Raw genomic sequence first — 16,145 nt, forward strand, 5'->3', positions numbered from 1 at the left:
TTTTTTTCTTTGAGATGGAGTCTCGCTCTGTTGCCTAGGCTGGAGTGCAGTGGCACAATCTTGGCTCACTGCAACCTCTGCTTCCTGGGTTCAAGCAATTCTCCTGCCTTGCCCTCCCAGGTAGCTAGTATTACAGGTGTGTGCCGCCTCACCTGGCCCATTTTTTGTATTTTTAGTAGAGATGGGGTTTCACCATGTTAGCCAGGATGGTCTCGGTCTTCTGACCCTGTGATCTCCCCACGTCGGCCTCCCAAAGTGCTGGGATTACAGGTGTGAGCCACTGCACCCGGCCAACGACATATAATGGTTACCTTATTCTAAAAGAATGGCCATATATGAAAAGATTAAAGAAAAATATACAGTGATATTTCATCATACGTACATTTAATTATGAGATTATGAGCTTGACAAAAAAAAATTCAAAGAGGAAAATTACAAGTAGTGCAGAATTCTTACTGCCACTTGATTCAATAAGCATACATCCAGTTGAAGATGAGATGGCAGATGTAAATCGAATGTCCAGAGCTTAGGAGATCCTATTTGCTGTTCTCTTAGAGAGTGGGCATCTGTTAGTGCTGGGTGTGATTCTGTGTTTATATTTGATACAACATGGCTCCTAAAACAACACTTTTTACCAATGCAATTTTCACTTTAAACACTGATTATACAGCCTATGCCTGGGTAAGACTTTGCGGCTGAACCACAAGGAACCTGATCCATGCACTTGTGATGATGGTATATCAAGAACAAATATACAAGAACCTGATGAAATGAGGATTCACCACCAATGACAGGCAGACCTCATCAAATCATCCAATGACAAGAATCATAATGAAACCAACCTGAAACAGACTATATCATTAAGAACATCTAGTTACATATCCTCTTCCATGACGCTAGATTGGGCAGACAAGTGCTTCCTGGCCAAAATAACCATTGTTTATTAAAAGAATAAGGTTTTTAAATTTAAGACGATTTTTTAGGGTTTTTTTTTTTTTTTAAGCCGGGGAAAGCATGAACACAGTCCCCCACTACCACAAATCATGCAGTCGAGTTTCCCACATTTGGGGAAATCGCAGGGGTCAGCACATCCAGAGAGATATGGATAAGCCTCACCCTGGGAAAACCATCTTCGTGATCATGGTATCTCCCCTGCCAGGTAAGTATTAGGATTGTTCTCATAAAGAAAAGCTTCTTTCCTCAAAATTCATTTGGGGATCACATGTAAATGGGCTGCTAAAGGCCTCAGAGTTTCCCTGAGGCTAAGGGGTCTCTGCTACCTTACTTACATCATGATAGAGATCAAACAATAATATACAGAAAACCAAAAGATAACCTTTATGCCCTAGCACAATCTACAAAATGTCATCAGTCACATCAACCAGCATATTATCCATATATTAATTGCATCATATTGACATATTACAGTGGATACAATTTTTATCTATGGAAAAAACTAAATACTTAAAGAGGTAAGTACTTCAAAAATTAACTGGTATCCAAGAGCCTAGTAACCGAATACTACTCTTGCAGAAGATACTGACCCTTTGAAAAAGTCCTGTTTGCTGAGTTTTTCTGACTGTACCAGCTGATAAAGTAGTTGGCCCATGTGATCCCTGGTGATCTGGCTCCTTTCCAGGGTGGACTCCACTCCCACTCTCACAAAAACATGTAGCAGGCCCTGGGCATTCAGCTCTTCCACACACTGCATGGCTTCCTGTTCAAAGAGCAAAGAAAGGCTTACTCCAAAATCTGGATAGTGTTACCAGAATGTTAAGATAAATCTTTTACTTATAAAAGAATCAGTAGAAAGCTCTATGAACAAGAGAGTTTTCATATTTTAAGTTTCTATCTCTTTAACATAATATACAACTCAGTAAATTGCAGTCTGATATGGGCAATATTAAAAGTCATATTAAAAAAGAACATTATGGCTCTTTTAGAATTTGTCTTTGTTTTCCTGTTTTTACCAGAGAATTGTTTTTATAAATGAAAAATTATAAAAAATAATGCATCTTCACAAAGTTAACACATTTAGTTTAACATTGTATTAAATATCAAAGGCCCAGAGTCAAATGTATTTTTCTACAAAATATTTATTTATTTTATAATCACTTATTTAAAAAATTAAAAATGGTATATTATGAAATAAAAATTCAATGTCATAATTCAAAAGCTTTAATGAGTGAACTGAGGTTACTGTCCCTGGGTAGGTTAATATTTGTATAATCTTCAATGAAAAAGATCTTCCTTCATATGAAAGTTAAAATTAAGTGATATGGTTAGGTTAAGCATTAAAATCCTTTTAGTAAATTCTTGTGGTATGCTTCTTAATTTGTGCTTGTTAACTGGTGTTTACTATACAGTAATCCAGCCAAGTCAGTATCTTTGGTCTGAAGGGTGAAAGATGGTCAGCCAGAGTTGCTGAAATATCAATAAAGCAGTGTACCTCTCTGCTCTCAGCTAGTGCAAATTAGTCTGGTGCCCCGGAATTCAAAATCTTTTGGTTCAACCTTTGAAGCAAATTAGCTCTTCCAAGGGGGGGGGATGTAGGTAGGAAGGGTGATGACCAGATGTAGAAGGGAGGGGGCTCATCTAGGTGTCTCACCACTGTCACTTTTTCCTCCCTGCTCCTTTATTTAATACCTCCCCAACATTAACTTTTTATCTAACAAAATTTCAAGCCTACAGAGAAATTAAGAGTCATACAATATACAATTATCCATCTTAACTTTGATTTAGATTCAATTGTTAGTTTCTTTCTAAATGTCCAAGCAATTTACTATTGATATAATGTCAATAAAAATATTTGATATATAGTACATATTCAAATTTCCATAGCTGTCTCTAAATGTCTAATACAGCTTTTTGTTGTTGCTGAGTCCTTTAATCTAAAATGGTCCTTTCTTGTCTTTTCATGACATTGCCATTTTTGAAATATTCAAGACAATTATCACATAAAATGGTTTCTTTCTTCTTTTTGAGACAGAGTTTCACTCTTGTCACCCAGGCTGGAGTGTAATGGCACAATCTCGGCTCACAGGAACCTCTGCTTCAGAGGTTCAAGAGATTCTCCTGCCTCAGCCTCCCAGGTAGCTGAGATTACAGGCATGTGCCACCATGCCCTGCTAATTTTGTATTTTTAGTAGAGATAAGGTTTCACCATGTTGGCCAGGCTAGTTTCAAACTCCTGACCTCAGGTGATCTGCCCACCTCGGCCTCCCAAAATGCTGGGATTACAGGTGTGAGTCACCCTGACCAGCTGTAAAATGGTTCCTTATATATGCTTTTAATGAACCTGATTCCCTTTTGTTTCTGGCCACAACTGCACCTCACACACATTCTTAGTTTGTTAAATAAATTACCACTCATCCTTAGTACCTGGTCCCTTTTGGGGTTTTTAACCTCATTTTAAGCCAATCAACATCACTGTTATGTCTTTTGAAGAGGGCCTGCAAATGAATGCAAATATTAAATCCTCAGGCCGGGCATAGTGGCTTACACCCATAATCCCTGCACTTTGGGATGCCAAGGTGGGCAGATCGCTTGAGGTCAGGAGCTCGAGACCAGCCTGGCCAACAAGGTGAAACCTCATCTATACCAAAAATACAAAAATTAGCTGGGCGTGGTGGTGGCACGTGCCTGTAATCCCAGCCACTTGGGAGGCTGAGGCAAGAGAATTGCTTCAATCTGGGAGCTGGAGGTTGCAGTGAGCTGAAATCAAGCCATCTGCACTCTAGCCTGGGTGACAGAGTGAGACTCTGTCTCAAAAAAATAAAATAAAATAAAATAAAAATAAATAATAAAAAAAAAACCAATCCTTAGTGATTAAATGTCTTCTAATGAGAATTCATTCACTGTGCTTGCATAAAGGGTCAATTAACTGTATCATGGTTTTTAAACTTTTAAGTTCAGGGTACATGTGCAAAATGTGCAGGTCTGCCACATAGGTAAATGTGTGTCATGGGGGTTTGTTGTACAAATTATTTCATCACCCAAATACTAAGCCTAGTATCCGTTAGTTATTTTTCCTGATCCTCTCTCTCCTTCCACCTTCTGTCTGCCAGCAGGCCCCGGTGTGTGTTGTTCCCCTCTACCTATCCATGTGTTCTCATCATTTAGCTCCTGTTTATAAGTGAGAATCTGAGGTATTTGCTTTTCTGTTTCTGCATTAGTTTGCTAAGGATAATGGCCTCTAGCTCCATCCATGTCCCTGCAAAGGACATGATCTCAGTCCTTTTTATGGCTGGATAATGTTTCATAGTGTCTATGTGCCACATTTTCTTTACCCAGTCCATCGTTGATGGGCATTTAGGTTGATCACATTTTTGCTATTGTGAATAGTGCTGCAATGAACATATGTTCTCTTATAAAGAGAACAATTTATATTCCTCTGGGTATACAGCCAGTAATGGGATTGCTGAATCAAATGGTATTTCTGTCTCTAGGTCTCTCAGGAATTGCCATACTGTCTTCCACAATGGTTGAACTCATTTACACTCCCAACAGTGTAGAAGTGTGCCTTTTTTAGCCCAGGCATGGTGGCTCACACTTGTAATCCCAGCACTTTGGTAGGCCAAGGCAGGCAGATCACTTGAGGTCAGGAGTTCAAGACAAGCCTGGCCAACACAGTGAAACCCCATCTCTACTAAAAACACAAAAATTAGCTGGTCATGATGGCAGGCACTGGTAATTCTAACTACTGGGGAGGTTGAGGCAGGAGAATCGCTTGAATCCAGGAGACGGAGGTTTCAGTGAGCTGAGATCGTGCCACTGCACTCCAGCCTGGGTGACAGAGCTAGACTCTGTCTCAAATTAACAACAACAAAAAAAAGTGTACCTTTTTCTCCACAACCTCGCCAACATCTATTATTTTTTGACTTTTTAATAATAGCCACTCTGATTGGTATTAGATGGTATCTCATTGTGGTTCTGATATACATTTCTTTAATAATCAGTTATGTTGAGCTTTTTTTCCTTATGATTGTTGGCCACATGTATGTCTTCCTTTGAGTACCGTCTGTTCATGTCCTTTGTCCACTTTTTCATGGGGTTTCTTTTTTATAAATTTGTTTAAGTTCCTTATAGATGCTGGACAGAAGACTTTGATACATAGATTGCAAACATTTTCTCCCATTTTATAAGTTGTCTGTTTATTCTGTTGATTGACAGTTTTGTGTGTGCAGAACTCTGTAGTTTAATTAGATCCCATTTATCAATTTTTGCGTTTGTTGCAATTGCTTTTGGCATCTTCATCATGAAATCTTCGCCTGTGCCTATGTCCTGAATGGTATTGTGTAAGTTTTCTTCTTTATAGTTTTGAGTTTTACATTTTAATCCATCTTGAGTTGATTTTTGTATATGGTAATAAAGAAAGTATCCAGTTTCAATTTTCTGCATATGGCTAGCTGGGTATCCCAGCACCATTTCTTAAAAAGGGAATCCTTTCCCCACTGCTTGTTTTTGTCAGGTTTGTTGAAGATCAGATAGTTGTAGGTGTGTAGTCTTATTTCTGGGTTCTCTATTCTGTTCCACTGATCTATGTGTCTGTTATTGTACTACACCATGCTGTTTTGGTTACTGTAGCCCTGTAATATAATTTGAAGTAGGGAAGTGTGACACCTCCAGTTTTGTTCTTTTGCTTACAACTGCCTTGGCTATTTGGGCTCTTTTTTTTGGTTCTATATGAATTTTTAAGTAGTTTTTTTCTAGTTCTGTGAAGAACGTCAATGGTAGTTTAATGAGAATAGCACTGAATCTATAAATTACTTTGGGCAGTATGGCCATTTTCATGATAGTGATTCTTCCTATCCATGAGCATGGAACGTTTTTCTATTTGTTTGTGTCATCTCTGATTTCTTTGAATAGTGGTTTGTAGTTCTCCTTGTAGAGATCCTTCACTTCCCTTGTTAACTGTATTCCTAGGTATTTTATTTTTTTTGTGGTAATTGTGAATGGAAGTTCATTCCAGATTTGGCTTTCAGCTTGACTGTTGTTGGTATATACGAATGCTAGTGTTTTTACACATTAATTTTGTATCCTGAGATTTTGCTGAAGTTGCTTATCAGCTTAAGAAGCTTTTGGCTGAGATGATGGGGTTTTCTAGATATAGGTTCATGTCATCTGCAAACAGGGAGAGTTTGACTTCCTCTCTTCCTTGTCTTCAAATCTCTGACTTGGCTGTCTGACCTGGCATATTGCTTGTCTCTTTATGCCTCTCTTCCTATATCAATATGCTTTATTTATTTTTCTTGCCTGATTATCCTGGACAGAACTTCCAATACTGTGTTGAATAGGAGTGGTGAAAGAAGGCATTCTTGTCTTGTGCTGGTTCTCAAGGGTAATGCTTCCAGTTATATCATGATATTCATAATGTCGTAGCAGTTCACAACCTTGCCCTTTCATCTCATTTTCTCATGGTTTGCTACTTCTTGACTTTGAGCTTTCAGTTGAAATGATACCTCCTGTCTTTTCTCACTTCATCACATCACATAGTTTTAGTTTTTGGCACTGAAAAATTTTTTTTGGTAGCTATTGTTTATTAATTTACTACCTATCTTAGGGCCAGACTTGTCTGTATCTCCCCACTGGAATGTAAGCTCCACAGAAGCAGACTATGTTGCTCACTACAAATATGGTATACTCAGTCATAACCCCTAAAATGTGACTGGCACATTTTAGATGTTCAATAAATATATAGCATAGAGGCTAAAAACATACATGGTAAAGTCAGATGGAGGTTGAACCTGGTTCATACACTTACCACTGTATGAGTTTAGGAGTTTAACATAATCTCTCAGGCTTAACTTCCTAGGATTACTGTGAGAAATGTATAAAACAGACACACACACACACACACACACACACACACACACACACACACACACACCTTGGCACAGTGCCAGGCACAAAATAAAGCCTCCATAAATATTAATTTGAATTACTGTTAAAAACAATAGCACCTGCTAGGAAGATATTTGGAAAAAAAACTTAAGATCAGCTCTTTAAGTATTTAGCCTGACATACTGATACCCTAAAGGCAATGAGATAAAGCATTTTCTCCTCTGAAGCTAGAAGCTTAGCTTTGGATCCTCAATCTGCCACTTACTAGCACAAAGATTTTGAACAAGTTGCTTTACATCTTTGCACCTCAGTTTCCTTATCTATAAAAATGTGTATAATAATATCAATTCAGGAGAACATTACAAGGACGATACAAACTAATACATACCAAGTATGTGCAACAGCACCTGACACAGAGTCAATAAACATCCAAAGTTAATACCTGGTTCTTTTTACCATACTGCAGGCACAGTTGCTTTGCACACTGCACAATGAAATCCTAAAGACATAACGACTGTGTCCCTTCTGTACTGCAGGCCTGGCCTAGGGCTCATGATTCTCCGAAGAGTCCTCTTACTGCACTCTTTAGGTATTACTAAGGTCTTTTTTTCTCCCTATACCTCCAGTTCATCACAGGATCATATATTCCCCTTTCAAAGGGTCATTCATTGACTTTGTACATCCTTCAAATTACGTCTGAAGCCAATCTCCACTGTTTTCTTCCTTACTGTCTTGGCATTTCATCTTCCTTGGCCATTCTAATTTTTTTTTTGCAATTCATTCACATTTCCCTACTTCCATGCAAGGAAAAGTCTATGCTGCCAACTTATAATACCCCTAATTTTCCAGGAAGCTAACTGACGAATCATAGTACATCAGGTTTATTCCTTGGCTATTTCCAGTTAATGTTCATTTACTGTGGTACATTTCCAATGGTTTCTGCAAAGCATTCATCTCCACCGCACTCATCATCAAAAACTTCCTTCTACTTCTTCTGGATTTTGGACAATTTCAAAAGCTTGAAGGTTTTAGAAGATTCAACTATAGATAACCAAAGTGATTTTTGTGTTATACAAAGCAGATGATGATTATACTGTAAAGAAAGCAAGTAATATTTTCTTTCTTATTTTTTCTTGAGACAAGGTCTCACTCTGTCACCCAGGCTGGAATGCAGGGGGACAACTTCAGCTCACTGCAACCTCTGCCTCCTGGGATTCAAGTGATCCTCCCATCTCAGCCTCCCAAGTAGCTGGGACTACAGATGCATGCCACCACACCTGGCTAATTTTTGTATTTTTTGTAGAGACAGGGTTTTGCCATGTTGCCCAGGCTGCTCTCGAACTCCTGAGCTTAAGTGATCCTCCTGCCTCAGCCTCCCAAGGTGCTGGGATTACAGGCATGAGCCTCTGCACCAGGCCAAGAAAACAAGTGATCTTGAAAGAATTTTTAATAATATAGTGCCAAAGCAGCAAAAGTAGTTAATATAGCTGACAAATATTTTAACAGACAAGACTGTTTTAACGGATTAGTCTTTCCTGACCTCAGATCACTTAATTAGATCCCATTAATGGATTTCCATTAAGAACTATAGGTCTACCAGCACTTATTATAACTACAATTTAAGTAACTGCTGGTGGAATTATTTGTTTACGGTTTGTCTCTGCCACATGAGGTCAGGTATGTCTTATTCACTAGTATCTCAAAATGAAGATCAAAGAGAAGGTAAAGGTTAAAGAAGGGCAAATTCAAAGCCTTGTCTTGAAATCTCTGACTTGGCTGTCCTGGCATCTTGCTTGTCTCTTTATGCCTCAGTTTTATGAAATAAAGAAAAAGTAATGCTGGCCATATTTCAATATTAAAATGAGAATGACGATAGTATTATTATATAAAGATGATGACAGGCCAGGTGTGGTGGCTCATGTCTGTAATCCCAGCACTTTGGGAGGCCAAGGTGGGTGGATCATTTGAGGTCAGGAGTTTGTGACCTGCCTGGCCAAAATGGTGAAACCCTGCCACTACTAAAAATACAAAAATTAGCTGGGTGTGGTGATGGGTGTCTGTAGTCCCAGCTAATCAGAAGGCTGAGGTAGGAGAATTGCTTGAACCAGGGAGGTGGAGATTGCAGTGAGCCAAGATCGTGCCACTGCACTTGAGCCTAAGCAACAGAGCAAGACTCTGTCTCAAAAAACAAAGACCATGACAGCTATATACAGGGTGCCAGAAATGCTTCATAGTGACAATGTGTTGTTTTGTTCCTTAATATTGAAGTCAATTTGGTTTTCTCTTAGAGGGGATGAATTGGTACTCATTCTCTCTGCCCACCACTCTATGTTGTAAATTATAGTATCAAATTAAAAGACAGTATTTGGCATAAATGCATCAGCATTAAGCAACCTGAATTGCGTAGGACTTGGATTACTCAATCTAAGTCTTATCAGTTCACGATGACACCTGATTTAGACCAGAACCAAGTTATTATATACTGTCAAGGGACTTTGTGTTTTAATCTTATTTACCTTAAAATCATTAATGTGTAGGAATTCATCAATGATAGATTTGGACTTCCTCTCCATTTCCTCTTCTGATAATGCAGGCTTGTCAGGAGCTGACACTGTTGAAATTTCTGGTTTTGCTATTAGTGAGGCCAATTAAAAAAAGAGGAAAAAGTAAACATTTAAAAATTACTATTAAAATAGTGAGATTATGGTTGACAATATTACGTATTTTTTTTTTTACAGTAAAGGCATTTAATAGATACAATATAATAGACTTCATTCATTCATTCATTCATTTATTTGACAGAGTCTTGCTCTGTCGCCAGGCTGGAGTGCAGTGGTGTGATCTGGCTCACTGAAACCTCCACCTCCCAGGTTCAAGGGAGTCTCCTGCCTCAGCCTCCCAAGTAGCTGGGATTACAGGTACGTGCTACCATGCCCAGCTATTTTTTTTTTTTTTTTTTTTTGTATTTTTTTTAGAGACAGTGTTTTATCATGTTGGCCAGAATGGTCTCAATCTCTTGACCTCATGATCTGCCCACCTTGGCCTCCCGAAGTGCTGGGATTATAGTCGTGTGCCACTACACCTGGCTGAATAGATTACATTTAATAGACAAAACAGAATATAGAAACCTTTTGTTTTAGAATAGATATGCACTAAGTAACATTGTAATTCACAATAACAATGAACAAGATTTAGGAACATGATAAACTTTCCTAATTAGAGCTTTTTTCTTCCTTTCTGTATTATGATTGCTCCCCATTGCTTCAATGATGAAGAGTACATGAGGTCTTCACAATCCTACAATCCTACACAGGTCAGGGCCCTGCTCACCACCAAGCTTGAACCACACTGATATTGGGCAGTTGCTTGAACAAACCATGGCTGCTCCTACTACAGCTTTGCTCATAGTGAGTGATCCCATCTGGAGTGCTCTTTCCCTCTGATTCACACCCATCCCTGCCTACAAACCTGTTTCATTCCCACTGGTCCTTGCAGATGAAGGAAACCTCCCCTTACCCCAATTCTACATAATTCCTTGGTACCAGATAGTTCTAAGTGTTTCCTTAGAACTAAATTCCTTCCCTTCATAGCACCTTTTTCAGTTTTTATCTTTAGTGGAATTACTAAAAAAAGGTTTTCTGACTCAGCAGACTGAAGGCTGAGAACAGGAATCAAGTGCCGCACACTCACTGTGCATCTGGTGAATGAACAAATAAACCAGACAATAAAAACACATAGGGCAGCTGTGCTACATTATTCACTACACACAAGATATTTTCATGTCCTATCCTGTTATATTTAAAAAGTATAGCACAGGTTTTTTAAAAAGCCACATTTCCCTAAAGCTGTATTATTTCAAGTTACACCAATTGGGAGAAGACATTTCAATTTGTCTCTGAAATCTATATAGAAAAACAATTCAAATAGTGAAACAAATCAGAAGGCTATATAAATACTAAAAACAACCAGTATTACTTCATGATTAATATTTTAAAGAGGCTGAAAATTATCTTCAATTTAAACAGTTTTCCATTGCTATCATCATCACAACATCTAATACTTTTTGAAAACGTTGTATTTATCAGATATTGTTCTAAGTATTTACATGTATCAACCTCTTATTTAATCTTCACACTATTCTGAAAAGGTAGGTAAAACTTATCCCATTTAACAGACAGGGAAACTGAAACAGAGGTTAAATACATGAAGCAATTTTTAGAGCATTATCTCAGTAAGTCCTTTAAGTACATACATGCTAAAATACATACAAAAACAACAGGTTACCAAGGAAGACGAGGGCAATTAAAGACAACCTAATACCTTCTCTTTGGTTTGTCTGCAGTGGTTCAATAATGTGAGAATTTTCACACATTTGAGGGGCTCTCCACAGCATACACACTCTTAACAGCAATGTAAAATGTGAGATGTTAAGGGGACTTATAAGAAACTCAGACTACTTAAAATACAGCAGGAGGACCTCCTCACCATAACATTTAATTGAAAAAAGGGAAAATTTATAAACTGTTGAGGAAAGGTAGACCTAGGGAATGAGAACTGTTACAAAACTATGAAGTGCCCTTTAACTCTTCAGATGCTGGTACGTGTTGCTATCATGTGTTGATTCTAAAATGTACTCAGGCAGAGTCTCATTTTTATTTTCCTTCCAAATTTAAACCCCAAATGTGCATCTGCATCTGCTTAAGCCAAGTCTCTCACCTGACTCCCTTGTTTTATTTCGCTCAGCCTCAGTGCTGTTCCTCTCCACATCCACGCCTCCTGTGAGCTGCTTCACGGTCTCCAGCATCTCTCTCCGCTGTTCTTCTTGAGACTGATTGTCTAGCAGGTCTTTACTGCTGCCACCTCTCATGAAAGTATTTGGCCGAGCTGCTGCAGATGGAAGGGGCTTGTCATTCTTCTCTCTGCCCATACTTCCACGACTTAAAAGACAAAACAACACTTTTTAAAAAAGACAAGCACATGTACCCCAAATTATAAAATAAAACTAAGACTTTCTGAAAGTATGCAGAATAATTTTTCACAGATAACACTAGATGTGTGAGGCACCAATTATGTTCCAAAGTATAATTATTCAACAAACAAGTAAAAGAGTACTTTAAAGGGAATATTTATTAAGATGTTTTAACTTTCTTTGAAGGGATACTAATTAATACTTAAAAATGTCAGTGGTGGCCAGGCATGGTGGCTCACACTCATAATCCCAGCACTTTGGGAGGGTGAGCCAGGTGGATTACTTGAGGTCAGGAATTCAAGACCAGTCTGGGCAACAAGGTGAAACCCTGTCCCTACTAATAATACAAAAATTAGCCAGGTATGGTGGTGGGCACCTGTAATCCCAGCTACTTGGGAAGCTGAAGCACGAGAACTGCTTGAACCTGTGAGGAGGAAGTTGCAGAGTAAAGATTGCGCCACTGCACTCTAGCCTGGGCGACAGTGAGACTCTGTCTCAAAAAAAAGTCAGTGATAATTCTGGTAATTTCTTTTTTTGTTTTTTGTTTTTTTTGAGATGGAGTTTCCCTCTTACTGCCCAGGCTAAAATGCAATGGTGCAATCTCAGCTCACTGCAACCTCCGCCTCCCGGGTTCAAGCGATTCTCCTGCCTCAGCCACTCCAGTAGCTAGGACTACAGGCATGAGCCACCACACCCAGCTAATTTTTTGTATTTTTAACAGAGATGGGGTTTCACCATGTTGGCCAGGATGGTCTCAATCTCTTGACCTCGTGATCCACCTGCCTCGGCCTCCCAAAGTGCTGGGATTACAGGCGTGAGCCACTGCGCCCGGCCAAATTTTAGTAATTTCTTATTTTAGTTTTGAAAATTTTTCAGGAAAAAAGAAAATAATGATGAAAGTATAAGTTACATAAATGAAAGGGAAATACTATGATTACCATATATCTTTTTATTTAGAAATTTCAAACATATGGAAAATATTTGAGAATCAAGTAGAAGCTATCTTGGATTAGCTAATACCATATAGTTTATTCCTTTTAAGAGAGACTCTCCATATTTCCCTATTTCGTCTTCTTTTAGACGATTCTAACCAGCTGGACAAACAGTTTCTTGGCCCATGGAAGACTGGAAGCAGCAAATTAAAAGGGAAAAGGAGAGACTCAGGCAGGAGAATGGTCTAACTACTGTGAAAGAACATATACAGCTGCTTAGGACACAGAATCATTAGTGGAAATTTATGGCAAGGCAAAGATCCACAACTGATACTCAATGACAATCTGAATCATCCAGAAAAGCTGACCTGTGCTAAGTAAACTGTTTCAGAAGTCAAGGGAGTAAGTAACATAGTTTACAAAAATCTACCTCATCAAATTACTACAATAATAAAAAGCCTGATGAGAGGATCACTTGAGGCCAGGAGTTCAATGCCAGCCTGGGTTAACACAGCAAGGTGCTATCTCTAAAACATAATAATTTAAAAAAAAAAAAGTTTTAGAGCTTAAAGAAACTTCAGTTCTGAAAGTGCTTATGTAAAAATGTTATTTTCTGTGACTGCACCACAGGGTCCCCATTCATTGTATGTAAACCAGCCAACAGAATACTTGACTGTATCAATCCTAGAAAAGCAAAAGTAGAAAGATATGAAATATGGAGACTAGCAAAAACTCAAGGACAACTTTAAATATAATATGAACAAGAGTGTGACAGAGAAATGTATGAATGTATGGGTGGATTGTCATGTTCTTTTAATTCCCATGCTTCAGAATGCTAGGTGCTTCTACAGCATCTGGAGCACTGGCCTGGGGAGCCCCTAGACATGCCTCCAGTGCTGTCTGGGTGGGCCTAGCTTTCTTAAGAATCCCTTCCTCCCATCCAATCCCAAATCCACCACCCAATTATGTTCCTATCTTAGAAATTATAGTGTGTGAAGATCAAAGAAGGAAATCAACTTTAGGAATAAAAGAAATGCATCCGTAAGGATTATAATCAAAATCCTTATTCCTACCTTGCCACACAGACTGGCAAGCAGTCCAGCTTTGAGTAGATATAAAAAGTAGGCTTCTCACCTGGTTAAGGTCCTTCGGGAATCAAACTCTACAGGCGTGGATGGCGTGGACCCTGAAGGTGCTGGAGGTTGCAGGGCAGAGAATCTGTTTAAACTGGAAGCACTTGACCGTAAGGCATCTACAGGTGTTGAGGATTTAGAAAAAAAATACAAACCACATGACTAAAATGCAAATCATCAGTCATTTGCATCCCTAGGTGAGGCCTGAGACCAGGCATTCCTAACAAGCTTAGGTGATGCCAATCTGCTGGTCCCTCTACCATATTCTGAGAAGCAAAGTGTTAGAAGGAATTTGCATGTAATAGAGAGTTTATACGTCGTTATTTATTACAACCATTAGTTCCTTTAAAAAATAGTAAACAGGGATGGGAGTGGCAACTAGGAGGAAGGCAAACAAAAACAACTAAACTTTAAGAAAGCTACCTAACACAAATGCTACAATCCCATGCATGTACAAGTATTCAGTTGGGTTTTATTGAATAATGACATTTTTTTTAATTTAAAGAAAAAAAAGTTGAAATTACTTAGTGGAGGGACATATGGGAAGTAGGTTAACATTGAAATTTTTCTTCTTTCCATTGGGCTTCCTCAGCCAGTAAGATGTGTTTGTGATGGTCCAAACATTTTGGTCCTGAGGTCAAATCTCTCAAAATCTGATTTTTGAAAACGATTTTGAACATTATTTTGTTATTCTTTTACAACTCCCTAAAATTACAGTAAATACTCCTGCATATTAAGATTCTTTTCTCAGAAGGGTGCAGTGGCTCATGCCTGTAATTATAGCACTTTGGGAGGTCGAGGTGGGCAGATCACCTGAGGAAGGGAGTTCAAGACCTGCCTGACCAGCATGGAGAAAACCCATTTCTACTAAAAATACAAAATTAGTGAGGCGTGGTGGTGCATGCCTGTAATCCCAGCTACTCGGGAGGCTGAGGCATGAGAATTGCTTGAACCCGGGAAGGGGAGGTTACGGTGAGCCAAGATTGTGCTATTGAACTCCACCCTGGGCAACAAGAGCAAAAAAAAAAAAAAAAAAAAACATTATTTTCTCAGCATAATGAGTTTCCCTTTTAATTTAGGGTCCCAGTAATTTCTGTAACTATATTAAATTTGTGAACAACAACAAAAAGGGAACCTAAAAAGTTAAGGTCTTAGTGGCTCACAACTGTAACTGCAGCCTTCAGGAGGCCAAGGTGGATCACTTGAGCCCAAGAGTTCAAGACTAGCTGAGGCAACACAGTTGAGACTCCATTTCTACAAAAAATTAAAAAAAAAAAAAAAAATCATCCAGGTGTGATGGTGTACGCCTGTAGTCCCAGCTACTCAGGAGCCTCAGGCAGGAGGATTGCCTGAACCTAGGAGGTTGAGGCTGTGGTGAGCCCTGATCATACCACTACACTTCAGCCTGGGTGACAGAGTGGGATCCTGTCTAAAAAAAATAATAAATAAATAAATAAATGTCTTAATTAAATAAACCTAAATGAATGAACTGAAATAAAAAAAAAATACTTAAAATTATTTAAGGATCCTGAGAAAGGATTGATTTGTGTTGAAAGGAAAGGGCTACCAATAAAATTTTAGGCATGATTAGTCTACACATCTTTCCCTAAAACCATCATTCAATGACTATGGGAATTCGCTGTGAAGCAAATGCTCACAGCCATGTTTGAGAAGGGACACTGCATGCTTACCAGTCTCGCTTGCCTTTGCTCCACCACTGCTGCCTTTTCCCCAGCTGCCTAGCTGTGCTTTAGGTACCAGCTGAATTTTCTCATCAATTGTAGGCTGTAACATAAGGAACCATAAGTCAATTATAGGAAATATTCTAGAAGAATAGTTTTTCTTTTCTTTTTTTTTTCTTCTTCAGTGAAGTAGAACCAATTTTAGCAACAAAAAATTGTCTGGAATGCAAATTTAATAGAAACAGAAATCGGAGCTGTTCTCATTAAACTGTGACCCATGTGGCCCCTCGAGCACTTCCTTGGACTCCAGTTTCCATAAAAAATTGTTTGAAGGTACTGGTCTAGAGAATGCATCCAGGTCCTCCTATTTAAGATGGTTTATTAATTTGCTAAATGTAATAAGCAGTTTCTAATCATTCTTCTTGAACAATAATACCCATTAATTTTAAAAAGAGAAAAATACAAATACTACCAAATTAATTCATTAGTATCTTTCCATGAGTGTCAGAAAACACATCAACAGACACAAAAATTTCATGTTGGGATGAGACACAGGAGATGGGATGTGAGTATTCAATAAAGAAGA

General features: G+C 38.5%; 1 protein-coding gene and 1 non-coding gene across 23 annotated transcripts in view; both read right to left on the reverse strand.

The window, feature by feature from the left end:
* Nucleotides 1-16,145, reverse strand: part of EIF4G3 (eukaryotic translation initiation factor 4 gamma 3) — a 379,583-nt gene that overhangs the window by 33,809 nt on the left and 329,629 nt on the right. For all 22 annotated transcript variants that reach the window (XM_037730567.1, XM_037730571.1, XM_037730564.1 and 19 more), the window contains 5 exons: nt 15,569-15,662; nt 13,879-13,996; nt 11,560-11,780; nt 9,360-9,475; nt 1,545-1,717 (listed from right to left, as the gene is read on the reverse strand). In XM_037730567.1, the coding sequence (XP_037586495.1) occupies nt 1,545-1,717; nt 9,360-9,475; nt 11,560-11,780; nt 13,879-13,996; nt 15,569-15,662 (722 nt within the window). The remainder of the gene's footprint in view (nt 1-1,544; nt 1,718-9,359; nt 9,476-11,559; nt 11,781-13,878; nt 13,997-15,568; nt 15,663-16,145) is intronic.
* Nucleotides 1,004-1,167, reverse strand: LOC119468068. The gene has a single exon (XR_005196693.1). It is a non-coding gene; the product is annotated as a U1 spliceosomal RNA (small nuclear RNA).

Source organism: Cebus imitator, unplaced genomic scaffold, assembly GCF_001604975.1.
Source record: "Cebus imitator isolate Cc_AM_T3 unplaced genomic scaffold, Cebus_imitator-1.0 Scaffold15, whole genome shotgun sequence".
Classification (NCBI taxonomy): Eukaryota; Metazoa; Chordata; class Mammalia; order Primates; family Cebidae; genus Cebus; species Cebus imitator.